Genomic DNA, 24,321 nt, shown 5'->3' with positions numbered 1-24,321 from the left:
CCCCTCAAGAGGTCACGCGGGTCAGAGACGTAGGTGTGAGAGGCGACGCGCTGCGTAGCGTAGCCCTGATGACGCAGTTCTTCGGCGACAGGACCGACCTGATGCTTGATGGCAGCCGCCGCGGGACACAACGTGACTTCTGTCTGCTGAGCCGGCACTAGGCTCCTTTGTCCGGAGCTCCCCCCGTGATATCCGGTCGGGACAGAGGATCCGGCTCCGAGGTGGGGATCGCGATGAGAGCGAGCAGCGCCCCGCCCCCCACATGCCCGGGAAGGAGCCGCGCCGCTCGGCCTGGAGAGCAGCCGGGCCCCGGTCTCTCCCGCCCGCCTCCTGAGGCTGGTGAGCTGCTGGCTCGTTCTGCTCCGGCCGGCGCTGCAGCTCCGCTGCTGGGGTAACGGGCCTAGATACCCCCGCCCCGTGCACAGCGCGGCGTGAGCCGGGCCCGACCGGCGTTGGGCTGCCCCGTCCCTTGGCCTGCAGGCGGGGCGTGCTGCCGAGCGACGGGGCTGCTCCTGTCCCAGGCACCAGGCGGGATCCCGCTACTGCGCGCGCCGCTCCGCTCCGGCAACTCCGCAGCTATTAGCTAAGCCGGAGTCCTGCTGCTCTGCCTGGGGAGGGGCGGTCACGGTGTCTGGGGGCGGGGAGGAGGTAGCCGGGTGGCGTGGAAAGCGGGGCTGGGGGTGGGGAGGGGAGGTATCACAGTGGTTGCGTTGTGCAGGCGCTGACTAGTGAGTCCTTAGTCTGAAATGTATCTACTATCTCTTCAGCAGTGCTCAGGGATACTGACATGTGTCTGTTGTGAGGAGCGTGGATGGAAGCTAAGGTGAGTGCACGTGTGATCTGATCTGATCCAGCTGCAACACTCTAGATGTAAGGTTGCTGTATTAACCTACTGCGTCCCTCCCCACTGTCCCCTTCAGCCTTGGCCCTTGCCCCCAAAACTTAGAATCAGGAGGCTGGATAAGATATTTCAGCACATTCATAATGGAATGTCACTTGCATTTTGAATTATTTCTCAAATACATTCACATTTGTTGTGTTGTTACGGTTCAAATTTAAAATTTATTGTAAACTCTTGTTTTTCAGCTGCACTTGCGATAAAAAGAGAAGTACCACTTTTGCTTTACCGAGAGTATAAAAGCAGGGGCTGCACTTGCTGCTTTTGGAACCTCACTATATGAAATAATGGCTAGTTATAAACCTGTAGTGGTTCAGTCATTTCCCAAGCTTGGTAAGAAAATCACACAAGATACTTTGTATTGGAAGAATTACAAGGTAAGAATGTATAGTTAATATATGGGGCTATAACTTAAGTGTTTTATGTAGCATTTTTTGCTTAAAGGTTTTTGTCTTGATTTTATGCAACAGTATAAATGGCCAAAACTTAAAAACAAAAAAGACTTTCCCATCCATTGTCATAACTGGTTGTCTAACTCTATGCACTTAATAGCAAAATAGCTTCAGTAGGGGTGACAACCTGACTATGTTTTTTTTTAAATCAAGTATCCATCTTACTTATGTAATGGGTTTGTCAACACTACAAGATCCCAGACTGACTTGAATCTCAAATTGCTTCCTATAATATATGCAGTTCACTCTAATAAAATATAGTCTCCTTCATTTATCTTATTGGCAATCATTACAATAAGTTTGTTCTAGTATTTTTTAAAATGAAAATGTATACCAGACAATTTAGGTATAATGTATATATCAGCATTTGAAAAGTACATATTTATACAGTATGAGCATGTTTTGCATTTTGGCAAATTCCCTAGTAATGAAGAACATCATGTTTAAAACATAAAATTAGAAACAAAAATTTCCTAAAGCAAAAAAAGAAGTGAAATTTGGGGAGGGGGAAAAACTTAAAAAAAATACAGCCATGATTTTTTTCTGTTCTAATTTATAAGGATTTTGTAAGTCAGTTTAGAAACTAGACCATGGTAGAGTACCATGTCAAGCTTTCATGTTTAAGACTACAGTTAATAAAAATCTTCGGTAACAATTAAATTTCTTTAATTTCACTTCAATTCATTTAGACTCCTGTTCAGATAAAGGAATTTGGTGCAGTGAATAAAATTGACTTCTCTCCAATTCCTCCACATAATTATGCTGTCACAGCCTCTTCAAGGGTAAGTTTTCATAATAAGTCCTATATCTCTTTTCAATTAGTGTTGTATGAGAATGTACTAATTTAAAATTTGTGATTTTTATTAGATCCATATTTATGGTCGGTACTCTCAGGAGCCAATCAAAACATTCTCTCGCTTCAAAGATGCTGCTTATTGTGCTACGTATAGAGATGATGGCAAGCTACTTGTTGCTGGCAGTGAAGAAGGTGTCATTCGGCTATTTGATATCAGTGGAAGAGCAGCACTGAGACAATTTGATGGTCACACTAAGTAAGACAACATGGCTTTATTCATTGTGTATATAAGCTTTCTCCTTTGTAAATTTTATGACTGAAATACCATGGAATACTTTGTGAAGGCCAAGACACTAACAACGTTCAAAAAAGAGCTAGATAAGTTTTATTACCCTAAATTTTAGATGCCAATTAAAATTAGCCTACAATAGTGTTTCTGATTTAACGAAAGGGAAACAAGGTTGCGGCCTGCCCTAAAGGAATTGCCAGGATGTTACCAGGCGGCTTGTCTCTGACCCGCAGAGTGCTCCCCAGAGCAAGCTAGTCTTGCTAACCCTTGAAAGGATACGGTTTCAGCCTTCCGTTCAAGGATGGACACACAAGCAGAAATTCTTCGAAAACAAAAGAATTAATTATTTATTTAAAAGAAATAAGTGGTTACAATATGTTTAATAAAGCAAGAAAGCATAGAGCATACTAAAATGCAGTAGAATTACATTTAAAGAATCATATAATTAAAGCAGCACACCAAAATAAAAGACACAGATTATAGTTCTAGATGTGATATAGGAGTATTCCGAATAATGTGATTACATTTAAATGATGTTACAATTTGATATTACCATTCTGCAAGCGGGGGCCAACCAGTCACAGAATGGAATGGGGTGGATGTCACTCAGACGCAGGCATCCTGCTTTGACAACCATACCCAGGCACTCCTTAACAAGAAATAATAAAAGTAGACTAACACTCACACCAAAATCCCTTACAACTTTTGTATAGAATTACTAGATTCCTACCCTATTTGAATCTTCCCTTTATAGGCAAAAGAATATGTAATTGTCCGTGATGGAGAGTTGGGTGGTGTTTAATGCTTATTCTAAGAAGAAAGTCAGTATAGCCTGCATTTTGTGATCTGTGCTTTTAATATAAGCTTTGAACCACTGAAGGAGTATCTGACTTGCAAGCTGCTGCACTATATCTTCCAGTAGCAGATATTTCATTAGTCAGTTTATCATATACCACTTCAGATTAAGTGGACACATTTTCCTATAATAACTCTGCACTCAAAGTTTGAAGCACTTGTAGTAATCTTGGACATTGTTCATTCTGGTTTCTAGAGCAGTACATGTAGTGGACTTTCTGTCTGATAAATACCGTATATTCTCTGGTGCTGACGATTATACTTCGAAGTTGTGGGATATTCCAAGTGCAACAGAAATTGTGTCATACAGCGAGCACACGGATTACGTGAGATGTGGCTGTACAAGTAAACTGAACACAGATCTTTTTGTAACAGGTTTGTTCTGTAAAATACTCGTCTGTCTTGAATTGGTCTCATATAAGGGACTCAAAAAAGTAGTTTCTTCTTGGTCTGGGTTCCACATCTTAAATGGCACTAATTCTCTCTCTTTCCTCTCCCCGGGATTCTCCTGCCTTTCATGTGTCATCTTTCCTTGATTTTTCTGTTTAAAATCTTGATTGTTTTCGCATTTATCTTTACAGGATGACTCTTGTTACTACAGTAGGACAGTGGGCTTGCCTCTTATACCAGTTCTTTGGGTTTTTTTGTTTTTTACCATGTTTCATCGTGAGTAGAACAGTACTCTAAGTCCTTTAAGGTTAATGATTCTGCTAAAATACTGATTAGACTATTTCTTTGGGTTCTTAAGAATAAGTAAGCAAGCATTCTACTTACCTAATACATCAATGCAATTGAAATTTTTTGCTAAGGCTTTAGGAAAAGATGGCACCAGTGAACATGGCTTGTGTGGTCTAAAAGTTGAAGTTTCAAAACTGGAATAAATGCAGTTTAAGTAGCTATTAGAACCAACTACTGAGTTTCCTGATATTTTCATCATAATCTAGATTAAATACCATGCACACTTACAGCACGATACAACTGATAACTCTTAACCATAACTTTACGTTAGTTGTGTTCTGCGTATCAAACCACTGGTTGGACTATAGTAATGCTTCATTACACTTGAAAGCTGACATTCCAAGTTTGTACATAGTATAAAACATTGGCTTCTAGCTCTAGTGGTTCTTGTGATAATTGCTGCTAGATTCATATGAATTCAAGGGTGGGTAGGAAGAAAAGTGATCTGAATGACATGGTTTGGAAGGTCCAGTGTCTTAGTAGGACTAAAGGTGAGATTCTTATACCATCTAAAAGATGAAAATTCACTTATGTAAGATACTGGCTAAGTGCTTTTCTGTTGGTCAGCAGTTCCTATGGACTTTGGTTTGAGACTGAACATTTCATCTTAAATGTGTGCGTGGGGTTTTTTGGTTCTTGAACTGTTCTGGGTTCTTAAATTAAAACTGTTCACTGGGGTATTTTTCAGGTTCATACGATCACACTGTGAAAGTATTTGATGTACGGACAGAAAAAAGTATTATGACTGTAGAGCATGGACAGCCTGTGGAGAGTGTTCTTCTCTTCCCTTCTGGGGGTCTTCTAGTGTCTGCAGGTATTTGAACAGAATGAAATTTCTTTCCTTTTCTTCTCCCCCTTAACCCACTCTGTGGCTGCAAGATATTGCATTTGTCATTGCTGAGACTGAAACACCAAGGCTGCATGCTTCAACTGCGTTATGAATTAATAATGTATTGAACTCTCGATTGTCATGCAGCTAGCCATAAGTGGCCTGGTACCAGCTGTCTCCGAGATCCCACTGTAGTAGTGAATTTGCTGTCTGTCCCAAGAGCTAAACTCAAGGAGTAGGTAGCAGGACATTCTCAGGAGAGGGTCTGCTCCCACTTGCTGTTAATCAAAACTAAAAAAGAAGCCTTTAGGACTGGAAACTGACTCTCATTGGCGCAGTGCCATATTGTGCAAGGGTGGAGGAATGGGATAAATTGTTTCATGGGACAAAGATTATTCTTGAAAGATGTGACTTTTTCCACCCCTGATCTGAAGAGCTAACAATCTTCATCTCCTTCAGGGTCTTTTTCCCCCATACTGCTTGAACACAAACAGAAGATCCCCCAACTCCAAACTGAGCCTCCATAATATTCTTATAGAGCAGGGGTTGGCAACCTTTCAGAAGTGGTGTGCCGAGTCTTCATTTATTCACTTTAATTTAAGATTTCGCGTGCCAGTAATACATTTTAATGTTGTTTAGACGGTCTCTCTCTATAAGTCTATATATTATATAATGAAACTATTGCCGTATGTAAAGTAAACAAGGTTTTCAAAATGTTTAAGCAGCTTCATTTAAAATTAAATTAAAATGCTGATCTTATGCCGCCGCCCCGCTCAGCCCGCTGCCAGCCTTGGGTCCTGTTCACATAGGATGGCAGCAGGCTGAGCGGGGCCTACGGCCAGAACCCTGGCTGGCAAGGGACTGGCAGCCAGAACCCCAGACCGGCAGTGGGCTGAGCGGCTCAGCCTGCTGCCAGTCTGGGGTTCCGTCCGCCGGCCCCGCTCAGCCAGGGTCCCAGCTGCCGGCCCCGCTCAGCCCGCTGCTTGTCTGGGATCCCGGCCCTGCCAACATAGAATGGGAACCTAGCTTCTCCCTGGTTCTAGCCCATTCTCTCTCTCTCTGCACTGAGCTGAGAGTGGGAGTGCACTGAACACAGGGCTGGGGGTGAAGGAGCAGGCTGGGGGATGGGGTGTAGGGTCTGGTCAGGAGCTAGAATAGGGGAGGGGGCTCAGGGTTGGGGCAGGAAGTGTGGAGTGCTTACCTGGGCAGCTCCCATATGGTGTGAAGGGTGCAGGTGGAATGTGAGGGGAGGGGGGGTGCAGGAGCTCCAGTTTGGTCCTCAGGGTGGGGGTGGGAATGTGGGGGGTGCAAGAGTCAGGGCATGGGGTGTGGGGGGGCTGAGTATGTGTGGGGGGGTGTAGGGGTCAGGGCTGGAGGGTGTGGGCTAAGGTCGGGGGGGTGCTCACAGCCCTCTTCCCAGAGTGGCTTATGGTAGGGGGCTGGCAGGGATATGCCCCGTCCCCACGGCCCCGTCCCCACCTCTTCTCCGCCTCCTCCTCGGAGTAGCAAGTGCGCTGCAGCTCTGCTTCTCCCCCTCCTGCGCAAGGGCCATCAGCTGATCGGCGGCAGGGAGGGAGAGGAGGAGGGGCAGGAACTCAGCACACCGGCGGAAGAGGCGGGGGAGGGGAGACCTTGCCTGCCCTGCAGCAGCAGCTGGCAGGACCAAGCTTCTTCACCCTGTCCCCGCGGGGGGGCGAGGCAGAGAAGAGTGGGCCGGGGCAGGCAGGATTTTTAATGGCACACTGCTGCCTGCCGGGGTCCCAGCCGCCAGCCCCCCACTGCCGGCCGAGACTAGGGTTCGGCAGTGGGCCGAGCAGGGCCAGAGGCTGGGACCCGGCAGGCAGCAGCGTGCTATTAAAAATCAGCTTGCGTGCCATCTTTGGCATGCATGCCATAGGTTGCCGACCCCTGTTATAGAGGGAAGTTACAAGTTTTCTCCTTTTTAACATCTCTAATAGACCGTGATTGACACCCATAGCTGCTATAACCCGAGTGATACAATGTTTTTCCTCCCAGTTGCTTCTAGAGGAAGTTCATGTCTCCTGTAGAGTATAAACTCAAATTGTTCCACAGCCATAATCGTAAGTGGACAAGGGTGGAGGCAGTAAACTTAGTGTTAAAAGGAAACCATGACTTTTTGCTAGTTTGTTCTTTTGTGTTCTTAACTTGAAAACTTATGCAAAGAAGCTTAAACGTGTACATGTCAAAACTGCTTTGCATGTGTTTCCTGTTTATAGGAGGCCGGTATGTTAAAGTCTGGGACATTCTAAGAGGAGGGCAATTATTAGTATCACTGAAAAATCACCATAAAACTGTAACCTGTTTGTGCCTCAGTAGCTCTGGGCAAAGGCTGCTCTCAGGATCATTAGACAGGTTAGTGTCTTTCACTATGATGTAACTTTTTAGGGGTTTTGTTATTTTTAAATTTGGGAAAAACACATTGTAGTTATGACTGCTATAGATCAAGGCAGGAGACTTAGGAAAACGCCAGACTAAAGTAATAAAAGCAATATTTTTCATAATAACACTTCAGTTACTGGTGCAAGTAATTTTGAAACACATTCTGGGGCCTTGTTCTACTTTTAATTGTGCACTTGTAATTCCCATTAAGTGGCAGATGCATAAATCATTCTGAGGGCCACGCACACAATTGATCCCATTTTAATATGAAAAGATAGCAACACTTATTAGTGCCTCTGATTTCAGTCTAGGTCAGAGTTGAGCCTTACATCAAAAATGGCAACCTCCACTCCACTCTTCATTCACATTAGCAGTTGTTCCCTACCCCCAAAAGTGGCTGCTCTGGTCCTTCCTGTCTACTCTTGATCCCTGGATTTAGTGACAGTTCAGCAGAAGAACTCAAAGGGAAACTATCTCCTCAACTTTATTCTGAGTATTTCCTTCTAACTCACTAGCAAGAGCGGTCCAAACAGGCAGAAGGAAATACCTAATGCAAGAAGAGCTTAAAAAGATAAAAGGTTCAGATGACTGAGCCATTGTTTCTGGCTTTTCCTTTGGTGCCTAGGGAAGGCAATAGTACGCTGACACTCTGTTCATATTCGGAAGATTATTTGAAAACTAGAAATTGAAATATTATTTTAAATGAAAGTTAGTTTCCGCAGAATCTGCACATCATAGACCACGTAAATATATCATGTAGGCCAGGTCTGGACCATGAGCCAAATGTTTGAACCACTACCATATGGTACAGCAAGTGTGAGAATTTGAAAGTATGAAATCCTTCTACAGGCAAGAGATCTGAAGAGACTAGTAAAAGCAGAATCTGTTGTACAATGAAGGAACTTTTATGTAAAATTTGTTGAAATCTCTGTAGACAGGTCTGTAACATTTGTAAGAGAGGTGAAATTACTGTAAAATATCTAGTCTGAGACATGGAAATGTAAAGTTGTAAATAAGTTGCTCTTCTGTGCAGGCATGTGAAGGTTTACAGTACAACCTCCTACAAAGTAGTCCACAGCTTTGATTATGCAGCGTCAATTCTGAGTCTTGCATTGGCTGTAAGTATAATATTAAAATTATTTTTTTAGGCTCTTTGGGAACTGGTGTATTTAAAAAAAAATTGTAAGTGGTCTACATAACTCACTTTAGCTTTTGTTGCAATTTCTAAATGTCAGAGGGATTCTGTGTGTGCAAGGATCACTGAATGAATTCTACACCTACAAATATTACCCGGAGACTTTGAGTATTACACATTAGGCTGCCATAACAGTCCATTGGCTTAACATGCTGTCCTACAGCTGAGTCTGGCACTTGTCTTAGCATTGTACTCTGAGCTGGGAGTGTCTCAAGAGCAGTGAGCTCCCCCAAGGAGTAAGTGATTGGGAATGTTGCTGTGTTCTGATCTTCACTTTATAAAGAAGGCTGTACTCTTTCTTGTTGGGGAGCCTTCTACAGCTCCAGCTGGAAGTGGACCAGTTGTTGGAGCTAGTTAGCAGCTGTGGAGTTGAGGGGACATGCACTAGGAGCCTTTTAGACATGGACCTAATCAAATAATTCACCTGCCGATACCTTCCTCACTCTCCATACAGGCTTCCCCTGTGCTGAAGGGTTAAAGATAGAGACATTAGAAACTAGTTTCCATAGGAGGAGCTATGGAAAAACAACCTCCTGGAACAGATTGCAGGGCCTGGCTTTGCTTTTCTCTGGCTGCCTGACAGCTCACTCCTACTGCAGGCAAAGCAGGCTGGGGCTGCTCTCCTGTCAGAACTTCTGCAGAGGAGGAAGGGAATGAGCTGCTTGGCAAGCCACCCCTTTACATTCCCTGCCTGAGAGTCAAGGGAAGAGCCAAATTCTCTGCTTGGTGGGGCTGAGAAGGTTGGTCAGACACAGCTCCCTTCTCCCACCCCAGTGGTAGTTCAGAGGGCCACCCTGATAGCTGGTAGAGAATCTGGCATCAATTGACTACCTCTTCTCCTTTCCCATAATGCGCACACCTTTCTTCCCCCCCACCCCCTTTCTCTGGCTCTTCTGGGGGTCTGCTTGTCTTGGCCCCCCACAGCCATCTCTTGGTGCGTCAGGGAGTCCTAGGGGGTCTGTGGTATTTAAATAAATCTGAGCCCAAAGAGTCAAAGGTGTTAACATGACCCTGTAACTGTACAAGATTAACAGTTTTAAACAAAGGTCAAGGTTCAGAGTATAGAGACCTCAGTCTGTTTAGTACCATGGCAAACATAAGAACTACCATACTGCGTCAGACCAATGGTCTGTCAAGTCCAGTATCCTGTCTTCCATCGGTGGTCATTACCAGAGCTTCAGGGTGAGTGTACAGAACAGGGCAATTTTGGAGATATCCACCCCGTCTTCTGGCAATCAGAGATTTAGGTTTGCCCTGAGCATGGGGTTACATTCCTGACTATCTTGGCTAATAGCCAGTGATGGACTTATTCTCCATGAACTAATTTAGTTCTTTTTTGAATCCACTTATACTTTCAGCCTTCACAACATTCACTGGCAATGAGTTACACAGCTTGTGTGAAGTGCTTCCTCTTGTTTGTATTAAACCTGCTGCCTATTAATGTCATCAGGTGACCCCTGGTTGTTTTTTTTTTTTTTTTTGTATTGTGGGAAAGGGTAAATAAATAAGGGTAAAATTTCTCTATTTTTTTTCCACACCATTCATAATTTTGTAGACCTCTATCATATTCCCCCATAATCATCGCTTTATTAAGACGCCCTAATCTTTAGTCTCTCCTCTGGAAATTGTTCCATGCCCTTGATCGTCTTTTTTTCCCCCTTCTCTGAGCCTTTTCCAATTCTAATATCTTTTTTGAGATGGTGCAGGCACAATTGGATACAATATTCAAGGTGTGGGAATACCATGGATTGATATAGTGGCATTATGGTATATTATCTTATTTTCTGCCCATTTCCTAATAATTCCTAACATAGTTAGCCTTTTCGACTCCATGCACAGCAGCAGCTGAAATTTTCTGAGAACTATCTACAATGATTCCAAGATCTATCTTGAGTGGTAACAGCTAATTTAGAAACCATCGTGTGTGTAGTTGGGATTATCTTTTTCTACTGTGTGTTACTTTGCACTTTTTAATGTTGAATTTCATTTGTCATTTTGTTGCCCAGTCACCCAACAAAGATCCCCTTGTATTTCTTCACAGTCCACTTTGGTCTTAACTAACTTGAATAATTCTGTATCATCTGCAGATTTTGCCACTTCACAGTTTACTCCATCTCTAGATCTTTAATGAATATGTTGAACAGCGCTGGTCCCAGTACAGATCCCTGGGGGACGCTGCTATTTACCTCTCTGCATTGTGAAAACTGAACATTTATTCCTACTCTGTTTCCTGCCTTGTAACAAGTTACTGATTCACAAGAGGAACTTCCCTGTTATCCCATGACTACTTAGTTTCCTTAAGAGCCTTTGGTGAGGGACCTTGTCAAAGGATTTCATATAGTCCAGGTACAGCAGGACCCGGTTTATCCAGTGTAATTGGGATTGGTGCCAGATTGGATAAACAAAAATTCAGATAAACCGGAGAATGAGAGTGCAATGCTACAGTGCCATCTAGCAGCCACAGGAGAGATCACCCTTTTCTGGATCTGTGTGTGCTGGTTGTCTGATTAACACAGACAGATGGATAATAGAGGGTCGGATGAACAGGGTTCTACTGTACACTATATCCACTTGATCACTGTTATCCACATACTTGTTGATACCCTCAAAGAATTCTAATAGATCGGTGACGCATGATTTCCCTTGACAAAAGCCATGTTGACTCTTCCCCTAACAAATCATGTTCATCTATGTGTCTGAATTATGTTCTTTACTATGGTTTCTACCAGTTTGCCTGATAGTGAAGTTAGACTCACTGGCCTGCAATTGCAAGGATCGACGCTGGAGACTTTTAAAAAAAATCAGCGTTACATTAGCTCACTTACAGTCATCTGATACAGAGGTTTTGTTTTTGTTATTTCAGCAGTAGGTTACATACTGTAGTTAGTAGGTATCCATATTTGAATTCCTTCAGAACTTTTTGGTGACTATCATCTGGTCCCCATGAGTTATTACTATTTAATTTGTCAGTTTGCTCTAAAACTTCTTCTATTGACACATCAATGTGGGACAGTACTTAAGATTTGTTACCCAAATCAGAGCTGTTCTTTTTGGGCATCTCCCCTGCATCCTTCTGCAAATAATTCATTTAACTTCTCTGCAAAGTCCTTCTCTTCCTTGAATGCGCCTTTAGCACCTCTGTCATCTAGTGGTCCCCCTGTCTGTTCGGCAGGTTACCTGCTTCTGATGTACTTTCAAAAACATTAAGACATTTTTGAATTGTTTCTCAAGTTCTTTCTTAAATCTTGTCTTAGAGAAAAGGAATATTGGTTAGTCTCTTATTCGGTCAAGGATCTGTCGTCTTGCTGGGGAAGAAAGGGTTCATTCTGTTCCGTCTTGTTTGGGAATTATAGATGCTTTCTTGCTTTCAACAAAATGGACACACAATTGGGAGAAGAGGTAGGATACTAAAGATGGCTGAAATACAGCTTTTGTTGACATTCTCAAGATAGAGGGTGGCTAGTCAGTCACAGATGGGTGCTTTGGGCTGGCAGATCAGCCATGACAGCTGTTACTGTGGACCCTGGCTCAAGTGCTTGGTCAGAAACCTCATCTGGTTGTTTGATGAGGCCTCTCTACTTGACGGTCTTTCTCAGGCCAAGCAGAGATGCATGGGCCATTTCATCTCATGCTGGTGCCTTGCAGTCCAGTTGATTTCAGGAACAGGTGAAACGCTAAGAGAGGGGGCAGGAGGAAGATAAGGGGGCACAGAAAGGAACATATGAGAGAGGAGAAAACAGAAGGAATTCATATGTATCAGGCTGGGGTCCTCACTGGTGCAGTGGTGATGGTCAGGTGTCACCAGTGGTGTGTCCGTGTCTGGATGTCACCATAAAAAAATCCCGCAGCAGCTGTTGTATGGTTGGTAGTCTTTCCCCTCCCACAAGTCTCCAAAAAGGGGTGATGGGCTGAATAGCCCATCTTCTCATTGCTTTGTCCACCAATTAGGCCTAATTTCTGGTCCCACGCTTCTCATGCCTTCCAAACCTAATCTTAATACAGTCCTCAGGTGGTATTAGCAGATCTTTGTTTAAATTAATTCTTTCTTTTTCCTCTTTCTTAAAGAGTTGTGTGTAACAGATCACTGACAATTTGTGAATGTTTACCCACTTTCCTCCAGATAAGCTTACAATTGGAGTACGATTCTTAGGCCCCAGTTATTACCAAAGGAGATATTTTGAATATCAACAGGAGATAGGGTTTATTCCTCTCCTCAAGTTTTCTTTTAGAGATTGAGAAAGCTAGTTCCATGTTGGGCTACTGGCCCTGACAATTCTTTACAAAGTGAAGAACATTGGGGTGGGATGAGAGTTAGGACGAAACCATCCTGTAGCTCTTTCAGGGTCATCAAAACATTTAGTGTTTAAAGCTAGATCTATTTATCTAAATATTAAGTGATAGTCAGAATAACACATATGTGGAAAGCAGTATTTTGAATAACTTTCATTCAGTTTTAAACTCTGCTATCCTAATAATCCCTCATTCATAACGGTTACTCAAAACGCCTGCTTTGTATTACAACTGTTTAATATATCCTCTTATGTATAAACTGGTCTCAAGAATCTGGGTATATGTTATACATCCTATATTTTTAACTTATGTATAAATATTCAAAGTAGCGTTCAAAACCTAGAACAGCAGAGGCTAATGCGTCCAAAAAATTGTGCTTAGATCAGCAGGCCTTAGTACTTGGGGGGTTTTTTATCAGACCTGTTTCATACAAAATATATTAACAATGTTTATATAACCTGAGAACTCTTCCTGCTATAGAAAGCTTCATCACAGCAAAAACATTTTGTTACTAAGTCAATTTCTTGTTTATTTTAGCCTGAAGATGAAACTATAGTTGTAGGTATGACCAATGGGGTACTAAATGTTAGACACAGAAAACACGAAGAAAGCAGAGAACGTTTTCCAAAGAAGAAACTGCCAGGATACAGAACCTTTGTAAAAGGAAGAAACTACATGCCAAAGCAGGTATGGGGGAGAGGAAGAAGAGTGTGTGTGTGTGTGTGTGTGTGTGTGTGTGTGTGGTAGCTGCATTCTGTATAACTCTCCAAAATAAAAATTGCTTTTAAAAAAAAAAAAAAAAGTCTATCCACCTAATATTAGTACGAAGGGTTTTAAAGAGAATAATCTAACTAGCTGTGCTGACCACTGTATTTTTAACGTGACTTTCCAAATACACAATTTTTTTTTCCCCCTGAAAACTTTCCCTGAACTCTGATAAGAACAGAAAGCACCTGCTGCGGCAAATTGCAGCATCTGGAAAAACAATATAAAGAAATTGAGAAGCAGTGTTAATGCTAACAAAACACTTAAAAAAAAAAAAAAAAAAAAAAAGTTTGCTCTATCCTGAACTGTCCTTTCAATTCTAGGAGGATTTCTTTGTCAGTAAACCTGTGAGAACTCACTTGAAAAAGTATGACAAACTACTAAAAAGCTTCCAGGTATCCAAGGCTCTTGATGTAGTACTTGAGGTAAGGCCATTACTGCTTTGTGTGTCAATACGCAGTGCATTCATTTGAAATTTATATTTACGGTACATATTATGAAATAATATAACTTTGAGACAGTGCTAGAAAGGGAAGAAATCTCTTTGTGTACATAGACCTGCTTATGCCTATGTAGATTTCATTTCATGTTGAAGATGAGCACTGGTACTAAACTCTTTACATACACTTAGGCCCGTAACAGGACACCAGAAATTACAGTTGCAGTCATGCGGGAGCTAAATCGCAGAGGAACACTGAAAAATGCACTTGCGGGACGAGATGAAACACAACTTAGCGTCCTCCTGGCTTTCTTGATAAGGTATCACTCACCTAAGTTACCTCTGACAAGGCTATTTCATAAGGCAGATGTTTCTTGTTGCCAGCTTTTGCCACACTTACCTGCAGACACCTCTTTCAAGACCATTGGAGTGAAACCCTGGCCCAACTGAAGTCAACAGAAATTTTGCCACTGACCTCAGTGGAGGCACAAATTTCGACTTTACCCCTACCATTCACAATTACTTTGTGTTCTTAATAGACTTGTATTTATATGGTAACTACACTGCCTTTCATTTATAAAATGCATGTTGATCAAGTTTGCTGCTCTGTCTCTTTAGAGGAAGTCTGAAACCCACCAAAAAGAGGATGAAGTTTCTTTAAACTTGCCACCTTGCCCCTTTGCCTGAAACCCTCCCACTCCACCATAATGAGTCTTGTTGTCTGAAGTTTGTGTTTTATCTTCCTTTATTTAAAAAGAATATTGCCACCTTTCGAAGCCCCAGTGCTTTTCCCACTGAGGGGTTGCCACGTGTGACTTCCTGATTATCCCATCCCTGGGACTTCTTTTACCCCTTCTTGTGAATGAAAAGTTGTCTAGTTAAACTTTTGTGTGGTAAGTTGTACATAAGTATAGGAAAACTGGTGGTATGGGAATAAATGGCTAGTATCTTAATTTTAAGAATTGCTCTGTCTCTGCAGGTATGTGGTTGAGCCAAGATTTTCCCCTATGCTGATAAAAGTTGCAGAAATGATTATTGGTAAGTACTGTACCAAAAGGAAACTCCTAGTATTACAAGCTAAGCTTACGCTATTCCAGAGAGTAAAGTTCTACATTTTGCCTAGACAACCAGCGTGGAATTTAAAACTGATATAATAAAAAGCCAGTGATCAAAGTAGAGATCAGAAAATTCCAAGCTTTATTTTTTTTGCCAGATGATTGATCAGACTATACACTTCACTTTGATTAATGCTCACTATAAAAAAGAGCATCCGTCCCAGGCTCTGAATGCCCTTGGCACTATTTTTATGTAGTTGTGTGGTATGACTAGCTTCCCCAACTTCTCCCAGTACATAATACCACAAGTAGTAAACATGTAAACAAAATTTAAGCCCCCTTCAGGCTTACTAGCCTGAAAGTTACTATAAGACTATATCAATAACTTTTCAGAAGGCTATTAAAATATTCTCCATCTTGCCACAAAGCAAAACTTAACAGAAATAACTATATATTTAAAAAGTAAAATATATGCTTATAAAATATGAACCAAGTGAAATGGATATCCACACATAGACTAACTTAAGTAACTTTCCTTCCTCCAGATATATATCTCCCAGTGGTTGGACAATCAGCAGTCATTGATAAACAATTCTTAAGACTCCAAGAGATCATAGAAAAAGAAATTGATTACCAGGCGGAACTACTTGAAGTTTTGGGAATGATGGATGCACTGTTTGCTACCATGACAAGGAAAAAGGCCACTTCTCTAGAGGAGAACAAAACTAATGGTATTTTGAGGGTTCTGGAACAAACTACGAGTAACTAACTGTCTAATTCCATACATCATATTTGTGGACAATTCCTTGGATTTGAAATCTGCGAAGCTTTCCCCAGATAACTTTTTTTTTCTGTAGCAGCTTTCAAAATACTACTTTGCTTCAGGAAATGGAAACAACTCCTGCAGAATGTGTTTTGAAGAGACTGGATTACTGATGACAGAAAGAATGGACCCTTTCAAGACAAACTTTCCATGTAATTTTTTGACCACCAAGATTTTAAAGTTTTATTCCAAAGCTATTTAACTACTAAAATACATCTTGCGGATCAGTACAAAGTGAGACTTTGTTCCTCCAAAAACGTCTATGAAATTCATTTTATATTGCTCCTTTTTTCTCCTCCTCCGTCCCCCCCCCAAAAAAAGATTGTTTAACTTTAATATACATCAATCCTGTAAGAATTGGTATATCTCAAATCTCAGGTACTTGGCCACAGGAATAAAACTAAGTATGACTTTGATATAGCTTGACTGCATTGTGGCGTTTTTTTCATTCCCTTTTCATTTCCCAGTTCAAATCTTTGGTATCTTAATAAAAAGCAATTCTCTCTGTCTCAGAAAATAGTGGATAATAGTGAAGCATTTTTTAAGGGTACAGGAACAGTCTGAGCTCAGTATATTGAAATTCTTGCAATGTATTCACTTTTGAAAAGTGAATGCTAACTCATAAGAAAACTCAATTCTAGGCAAAATAGGTTATTTGGATTAAGTTTTTCCCTTAAAGCAACTTAGATTTATTTTATTTTATTATTTTAAACTAACTAAATGACTCATCAGTGAGGAAATCCTCAGTTCCAGTTCCAGTATCAATATTAACTTTTGCTCCTTCCCCTCCCACTCTCCCCATATCTGCTGAATCCCTTCACTTACACTGTGCAATGTACTTAAATCTGCCTTATTGCATACGTGAATTGTTTGTTATAACCTGCACCACCCTTCAAGCTTCTCTGGAGTGATTGGGAAGGGAATTTTTTGTCTATATTGCAACGAGGCTTCTGGTGGTCAATAGTGCATATATGTAGGTTGTGGTGAGGACACAAGTTGATTTCTAACATGCATCTGCTCTGACCTGGATATGGAGGGTGACTGGGATACAATATGATCTGAAGCCTACAAAGGGTGGTACACATGATCTCGGTATCTTGGCCCGATGTGGCAGATATAGATATTAGTTGTAGAAATAAAATGAAAAGTTCATGTAGATTTTAGCTAAAATCCTGGATATCTTGCAGTTTAGAGCCCTGATTGAATCTCCAGCCTGCGTACCCATTAACATGTGCAGGCCAGTGTGTATTTTACTTATGGACAGTACACAGGGAGGGTGAAGGAGAAAGATTACAGTTGATACTGGGACACTGAAAACTTTGATTCCTAAGCATTAATTTATTGTATTTTGTTTGTTTTTGTTTTTTTAAACATTCCTGGAAACTTAGTCTGAATGGTGACGTCATTTTTTTTTATTTGGAATTCAATACATTATAAATTAATTACTTTAACATATTAATTTAATCCAGGTTCAATCACCTTCGAGACTTCATGTGAGTTGCAAGGGCTGCTGGCACACAGCTGGTGGGATGTGTAATTTTACTCAGGCCTCTTAGTCCGTAAAGTGCTCTTGAAATTTTGCTCACGTAATCCCTCTGGTGGGTGAATTTGAATCACAGAGGGGGATGTTTCTCTTAATAGCCAGATATTTTACGGTCTTACTAGGGAAAACATCTTGGAAAGCTGCTTTGGTGATGTCTAGTTTCAATCTCCTGTGTAAAGAAATCTGGGCCTGTGAAGCAGGTATCTGGAACTCCAAGACACACTATTATATGGAGAGCAGAGCCACAGGAAGAGGAGGTGCAATTAAAATGGTGGAATAACCAATAGCCCTGCTTTGGTAATTTAATGTGAAAAAAGAATTGGTCATCAGTGGATGTCTTAAAGATGAGCTTCCTAAGTAAAACAGTGGAGGTAGAGTGTAATTAGAAATATATAATTAAAACAGAAGCATGGTTTTCTTGTACTGCTAATGATATTTGAGATCTTAATTTTAGGAAGATTACTTAAATAACCTTGCAGGCTTTTGAGTGAATTTTTCACTGGTACAAGATTGTACAATCCTAAGATTCATGTCATCTTGCTTGAGAGGAGTTTCTCACTAATGGTAAGTCAGGTGGGCATTGCTATTCTGACACAACAGCACTACCAGAAACTGGGAGTATCTGGGTTGTCATCAGGTTCACTGCCCCGTACGGCATCAAGTTTCAGCTGGCTGCGCGTGTCTAATGTGATGGCTGCACCCACAGCTCCTACTACTTAACAGGATTGTGTTCATGCTATTCTGAAAATTACCTCAAGTCATCTGTAGTTAGCAGGATTTTTTTTAATACATTTACGTTTTTCTCTCAGCATCTGTAAAGATCAGGGTTATTTGTTACCAATAGGGCTTCTGTAATTTGTTTTCTAATTTTAGCATTCTAATAGGAGAGACTATCAAACTGAACAAATGACTGAAACAGATATCGACCAGTAAATGTCTACAATGGTCTGTCTTTATGTATGCTAGCATATGCTTTTTTTAAAGCACTAATGCATTGTTGATTGCAAATGTAAGCATACTTAAAGAGAAGCTAAGATTCTCATATACCATTAATCTTCCTGAAGTGCATGTACTACAGACTAATATTGTATGCCTAACAATCTAGTAATCCACAAACATTAGAATGCAGTAGGATGGCTTTACGTTGCTATAAGAACACTAACCATGTGTGTTGCCTCTTTAATGTAGCTTTCTGGGTGTATGTATGGGGCTTTTCTCACCCTAAAGGGGGCAAGAGGAAGAAACCTTTCATGTGCATGCTCCCTAGACCGGCAGGTCACTTTGGTATTACCAGGTTGGTACGTCTTTGAAATGCACAATTAATACACTTTCACCAATGCAGTTGTTATACAAAATGTGCATCTACCTGATTTAGGAAGGCTTTTGGTGGGATGTGTTCTGCAGTTGCCTCTTTCAAATAGCTTTTGCATCTTATACATTTGGTCCTCCCAAGCATGGATAATGTGGAAGGATGACAGAAGAGCGGCTACCAAGTCCCTTCTCATGCACCCAAAAATGATGCTGGGTTTGTGGGTAAAGTGTTAAACTTGTCTCTTCCCTTTCCTTTGTCACTTGAAATGCAGGGGAGGAAGGAGCGGGTGGGGCTGTTCTCTTCTCTGCCCCACCCCCAAGTTTACTAAAGAAAGCATTCGTCAATGAGAATTCTGACCTCACTTCAGTGGACGCTTTTTTGTGGCGCAATATGATTAAAGCTTTTATTGCCACTAAGTGTTCTAAAATTCTCTAGGACCAGCACCTTTTGAATATCAACTGTCGTCCTTTGAATGCTGTTACGTTGGACTATACTACCTTTAATCATATTACTAAAGCTACTTAAAATGGGGAAGTTGTAATAACTTAGACTGTAAATAAATCTATTTTTCCCCATAACATTGCTAGTAGGCTATTTGGAAGACTACAAAAATAGGAAACAACTGAAAGACTTCAAATCCCATTCAAAAGAACCATCACAAGTAAATATTTCACAAGTATAGTCAACTTAGCTTACCTTATTAGCCTCATGTTTTTTATTTTAACCCAGATATTAAGACCTTAGATATGTCATGCTGCTTGATCTAGAGAAGTTTCACAAAGTGTGATCTGTGGACTACTGCTTGTCCATGGAACACTTGCCGTTGGCCTCTATAGAGCTAGCTGGTTATGTTGAGTGTGCTCTTGTTTTCAGGAGCTAAACTTCTTTAGGCTAGCCAAAAATACATTTACTGCTACTCCTCCATGTGAACAATTTCAGTAGTTGCCAAGTGGATGTTACATGAGCACAATTGCAGCAATGGTGATGATTTGAGAAACCTTGGCTTTGAGTTCTTTTTTTATTAGCAATATTAAGCCCTTGTTTCTTTTGCCAGCAAAATGGAGTAAAATGGTGATGTCGCCACAATGGCCTGAAACACTGAACTGATACTTTGTTCTCTAATGTGGGCGTAGAGTACAAGCAAGTGGAGAAAGGGACAGAATGGTAGATATACACTTGGAAAGATGCAGCTCAAGTTTCAATCTATTGTGATAACTTCACCCTAGTCCATTCTTCCAAAGAGTCCTCCACCAAGAAGAGGAAAGTAGGGACCTGCTATTTACATGGGAAGTGTTAAAGCCTGTGTGAACCCAGATGCAATGGAAAAACTGTTGAGCAGCAAGAAGGAGGGGAGAAAAGTCCTTGGAAGAGAGGAGGTTGTAAATCTTAGTTAGATTAAGACTGGAAATTAGGGTGAACTGTCTTAAATTGGTTTTAGCTAAAAGACAGTCATTGGCAATGACATCGCTTATTTATTGAAGGGTGTAAAAAGTAAACTCTTAAAGGGTTCATTGCTAATACTTGCATGACTACATTGGAGCCAACCAGTACAGGTCTAAGCACACCTGGGTTTAGCCTGTTTGTAAGTATCTTGATCAAATGCTTCTAAATGTTTTGTTACTGTTTGGATGTAGTAAATTGCTTATTAGTTAGGCTTTTTAGGCATGTTTCGAGCAAGTGTATAAATACCATTTGGCCTTTAGATTTAACAAAGGAATGTATGGTTAAATTGGTGTTTGGCTTCTCATATCAGTGTTAGAATTATTAATATCTGAAATTAACAGGATCTTAAGATCACACCACAGCAGCTCATGCTTTAAGTTCTGGAGGCTCCTGGTTCAATGCCTGATGTGTTGGCCAAGATGGTGCCTGTTACATAAGCATTCTGGGCTTCTTTGGAGAGCAACTGTCATTTCCCATGCACCTAAGACAGAGGTCCCCAAAGTATGGGGGCGTGGCAGGGCCTGGGGGGGGAGGAGGGAGCATCACCCAGCCTCTTCTTGCCCCCAGCTCTGCTCCAGTCCTGCCCTAGGTCCCGGCCCTATGCCTGGCCCCGTCCCCTGTCTTGGTGCGGCTCCACTCTCAGCCGTGCACCAGACGCCAGCCTTGGCCGCTGGCTCCGTTCCTGGCCGAGGGCCAAGGCTGCGGGCAAGAGGGAGCAGAGCTGCACTTGGCTGCAGGTCCAGCTGCTAGCCCCCACTGCAGCCCAGCTGCGGCTCTGTTCCCACCTCAGTCCCTGGCTGCAGCCCTGCTCCCAGCCCCAAACCCACTCCTAGCTGTGGCCCCAGCCTCAGCCCCCTTACCCCTGTCCATGTCCCTTCTCTCCCCCTCCCCCCCAAGCCACGGCCCCTTCTGGCTCCAGGGGGGAGTGCCAAGAGGGGTAAGGGGGGGCATGACCCTCAAAAGTTTGGGGACCACTGCCCTAAGGATAAGAAGTAGGGTGTGATGCTGCTCAAAACGGTGATATTTGATTTGATGGGAGGAGGCTTCAGGGAAGTTGCATGAAGTTGTAAAGACTGGGCAAGGTGGGGGTAGTTCAGCATCCTTTGCCTTCATCACAGGGGTGCAATGGAGAGTCTATGAGGTTCCACGCTGACAAAAGGGAAAGCTTAGGGGCATTGTGGCTGAAGGATGAGAAACCAGAGCCTCTTAGCCTCTGGGTTTGTATTTCTAGTGAGAACAGCAAATGGCACCACTGTCTCTGGGTGAATGGGAGTCTCCTCTCCATGAAGCTTTATTCACTTTCTGATGTACTCGAATAATCTAGTCTTAGTTTTATAGCAAACCAGTGTGGACTGAGAGACAAGGCCCAACACCACCTCTGAGGTAAATCAAGTAGGTCAGTTGCTGGCAAGAGAGCAGTGGTGTGGCAGAGGAGTAAAGTAGTGAAGCCATATTACTCATTTTTAATGGTGGAGAGCTACATCAGCCACCCCCATTCCTGGGCTATCTGCCTCTGCTTCTTGCTCTTCTCAGGACATAATGCTATTAATAATGGTGCCATAAACCTCATGGCCTGGATTTAAAATCTCACGCATTCAGTTTGGTTTGCTGACTTTTGAGCTCTACCAAGTGACAGCCTGGCAAACCCAAATCTGGGAGCGTTACACCCAACTCGGGGCCACTCTCACTCGGGGTCCATCCTCTTGTAGCCTTGGAGCATGATGAAGCAGACATAAATTGCATTTTTCACTCAGGGAATGCCTTATCATACTCTGGTATCCTGTCTTTTGATTGTTGGAAAACAATCTTTTCCTGATCTGCCTCACCGAAGAAGCATCAACATTATATTGCACAGGTTTATCTGTACTAGAGACTTGTCTCTCCTATCACCAATTTGGGCATCATAATACCTCGCGAATACTGTCTGTGCATCAAAATGCTCTTAATGTTGCACAAACGCAATCAGAACTATTAACTACACTGCAGCTGGAGGTTAATTTCCAGACGGAGATGCACACGGAGTAGCTTTGCTTGAGTTAGGACACTAAAAATAGCAGTGTGGCCATAATGCCACAGGCAGTGTCTAGCACTGCCATAGCTACACTGCTATTTTTTAGTGCACTAACTTGCTCACAGCTAGCGCATGTACGTTTGTCTGAGCTGGCAATTAACCTCCAGTGTAGCTCTACACTCTTGTAAATACCTTACTTGTGTATATCATATGTTCACCAATAATACCTTTGTGTACATAGTCACCATCTTCTGCAGTGTTGTGTAAGCTACTGTTTTCTCTCTGGAGTTGCAATGGTACCTTCTGAAGTTCCTATCTTTTACAGCAGAGCCTTTGAACCCTTGGGCCTAGAGTCACAGCCTGCTGCTAATAGGTATGGTGAGAATTTGGGGAAAATAATCTTTCAGGCAGGGTATTGTGCTGTATTCCCTTTACTATGCAATATTTCAACATAAACATTTAAAAGAATTAAATTGCTGGACGTGTGGCGTGACAAAGTTCCTGCTCTACCTTGGGGGGTCTTGCGCTTATTGGCGGATTTGCTCACCTTGGAGCTTTATGGCAGCCCTCAGCTTGGCCGTTTTTCTGAATTCACAGTCCAGGTCAACTCCTCCTGTGTCCGACCAGGAGTTGGGAGGTTTGGGGGGGAACCCGGGCCCACCCTCTACTCCGGGTTCCAGCCCAGGGCCCTGTGGAATGCAGCTGTCGAGAGTGCCTCCAGGAACAGCTGTGCGACAGCTACAACGCCCTGGGCTACTTCCCCATGGCCTCCTCCCAACACCATTTTTATCCTCGCCATAGGTCCTTCCTGCTGGCGTCTCATAATGCTTGTACACCTCAGTCCTCCACCAGTCCGCGTTTTCACTCTCAAGTCCTAGTGCCTCTTGCTCCCAGCTTCTCACACGCACACCACAGACTAAAGTGAGCTCCTTTTTAAAACCCAGGTGCCCTGATTAGCCTGCCTTAATTGATTCTAGCAACTTCTTGATTGGCTGCAGGTGTTCTAATCAGCCTGTCTTAATTGTCTCCAGAAGGTTCCTGATTGTTCTAGAACCTTCCCTGTCACCTTACCCAGGGAAAAGGGACCTACTTAGCCTGCTCTCCTGCTGCTGCTCTCTGGCCTGGGCTTTCCTTGCTTTTTGCCGCTGCTTTCGGCTTCCCCCCCCGACCGGGCCAGACGCTCCCCCTGCTTCTCCTCCCTTTCTTTTTTGTTGTTTTTTTTTCTTTCCTGATGTTGCTAGAGTGCTGTTAGCCCCTCTGCCCCCTGCCTGCCCTCGGCCGCTGCTGCCGCTTCAGCTGAAACCCGCCCCCCCTGAGAGAGGGGGGGCCTGCCGGCCCACTCCCCAGAGCGGGGGAGTGGAAGGACCCAGCCCCCAGACCCAGCTGCTTGCTGTTTGTCTGCGGACCCGTTTTCATTCAAGAGGATTCTTATCACTGACTGCAGCATTTCTGGAATGCTGTTGCTGAAAAAAAGAAAACCAGGAATAGACAACCAAACAGAACTCTCTGGACAAGCATACGGTGGTTTATGTGGCCCACCGCCCAAATTGTCCACCCCACAGCTTGTCCCTTTCTATCTGACCCCAACTCCTGTTAACCACCTGCTACCGCCCCTGCTGGGGTATCGGCAATGGAGGGCACCGGGGTGACCTCTACCACTGCCATGCCCATTGCCTCCCCAGACTCTAGGGAAGCCCCTCCAGCCGGCGGGGAAAGCCAGGGCAAGAAGAAGGGGAAGGGTCCCACTAAAACCACGGGGCCCTCCATGGCAGGGGCCACCCCCACTGCTGTGACCCCGCCACCGACCATGGCGTCCTCCCCTGCTACCCCCTCCACCAGTTCTGCAGATGTCCCTCCCTCAGCCCCCAGGCTGTATGCCCGGGCAGCAGCAGGCCCCCCGCCTGCCTCCTCGTCATCTCTCCCGCCCACCGCCTCCGCCACCATCAATAGCGGCCGGGGCCCCTTTCCCACCATGACAAGGAAGAGGTGTCCGATGCCTCCTGGTGCCCGCCTCGCCCCACGTGGAGACCTACATGCTGGCAGTGGCGAGGGTGGTGGGGCCCTCGGCCATTGTGGTGGCCTCCAAAATGTATGGGAAGGTCGTCTTCTTCTTAGCATCAGAGGCTGCCGCCCAGGAAGTGCTGGAGAGGGGCGTGGCGGTGGGGGGGAGGGGGGTGTTTGTCCCCCT

The 24,321-nt window shown here is 43.3% G+C and overlaps 1 protein-coding gene across 5 annotated transcripts; it reads left to right on the top strand.

The window, feature by feature from the left end:
* The first annotated feature begins 81 nt into the window (after positions 1-81).
* On the top strand, positions 82-16,244 carry UTP15 (UTP15 small subunit processome component). 5 transcript variants are annotated; one of them, XM_037903035.2, is made up of 14 exons: positions 82-221; positions 768-823; positions 1,087-1,275; positions 2,040-2,132; positions 2,218-2,402; positions 3,487-3,665; positions 4,717-4,842; positions 7,095-7,230; positions 8,291-8,375; positions 13,280-13,429; positions 13,831-13,932; positions 14,139-14,266; positions 14,926-14,984; positions 15,547-16,244. In XM_037903035.2, exons 3-14 carry the CDS (start codon positions 1,186-1,188, stop codon positions 15,768-15,770), a joined length of 1,557 nt encoding a protein of 518 aa, XP_037758963.1. In that variant the 5' UTR covers positions 82-221; positions 768-823; positions 1,087-1,185; the 3' UTR covers positions 15,771-16,244. The 5 variants fall into 5 exon arrangements, with proteins under 5 accessions (XP_037758963.1, XP_037758965.1, XP_037758964.1 ...); XM_037903037.2 differs by having other exon boundaries at positions 83-221; positions 771-823; XM_037903036.2 differs by having other exon boundaries at positions 196-339.
* Positions 16,245-24,321: the final 8,077 nt, after the last annotated feature.

This window comes from Chelonia mydas, chromosome 5, assembly GCF_015237465.2.
Source record: "Chelonia mydas isolate rCheMyd1 chromosome 5, rCheMyd1.pri.v2, whole genome shotgun sequence".
Taxonomy (NCBI): domain Eukaryota; kingdom Metazoa; phylum Chordata; order Testudines; family Cheloniidae; genus Chelonia; species Chelonia mydas.
The sequence above is the reverse complement of the archived record's forward strand: the minus strand, read 5'-3'. Positions and strand labels throughout refer to the sequence as shown.

What these genes read in the sequence shown, in the direction of transcription:
- UTP15 (XM_037903035.2), top strand. Translation starts at nt 1,186, where the DNA reads ATGGCTAGTTATAAACCTGTAGTGGTTCAGTCATTTCCCAAGCTTGGT. An exon ending in CTCTCAGGATCATTAGACAG is followed by an intron (nt 7,231 to 8,290) that starts GTTAGTGTCTTT and finishes TCTTCTGTGCAG; the next exon opens with GCATGTGAAGGTTTACAGTA. An exon ending in AGTTGCAGAAATGATTATTG is followed by an intron (nt 14,985 to 15,546) that starts GTAAGTACTGTA and finishes TCCTTCCTCCAG; the next exon opens with ATATATATCTCCCAGTGGTT.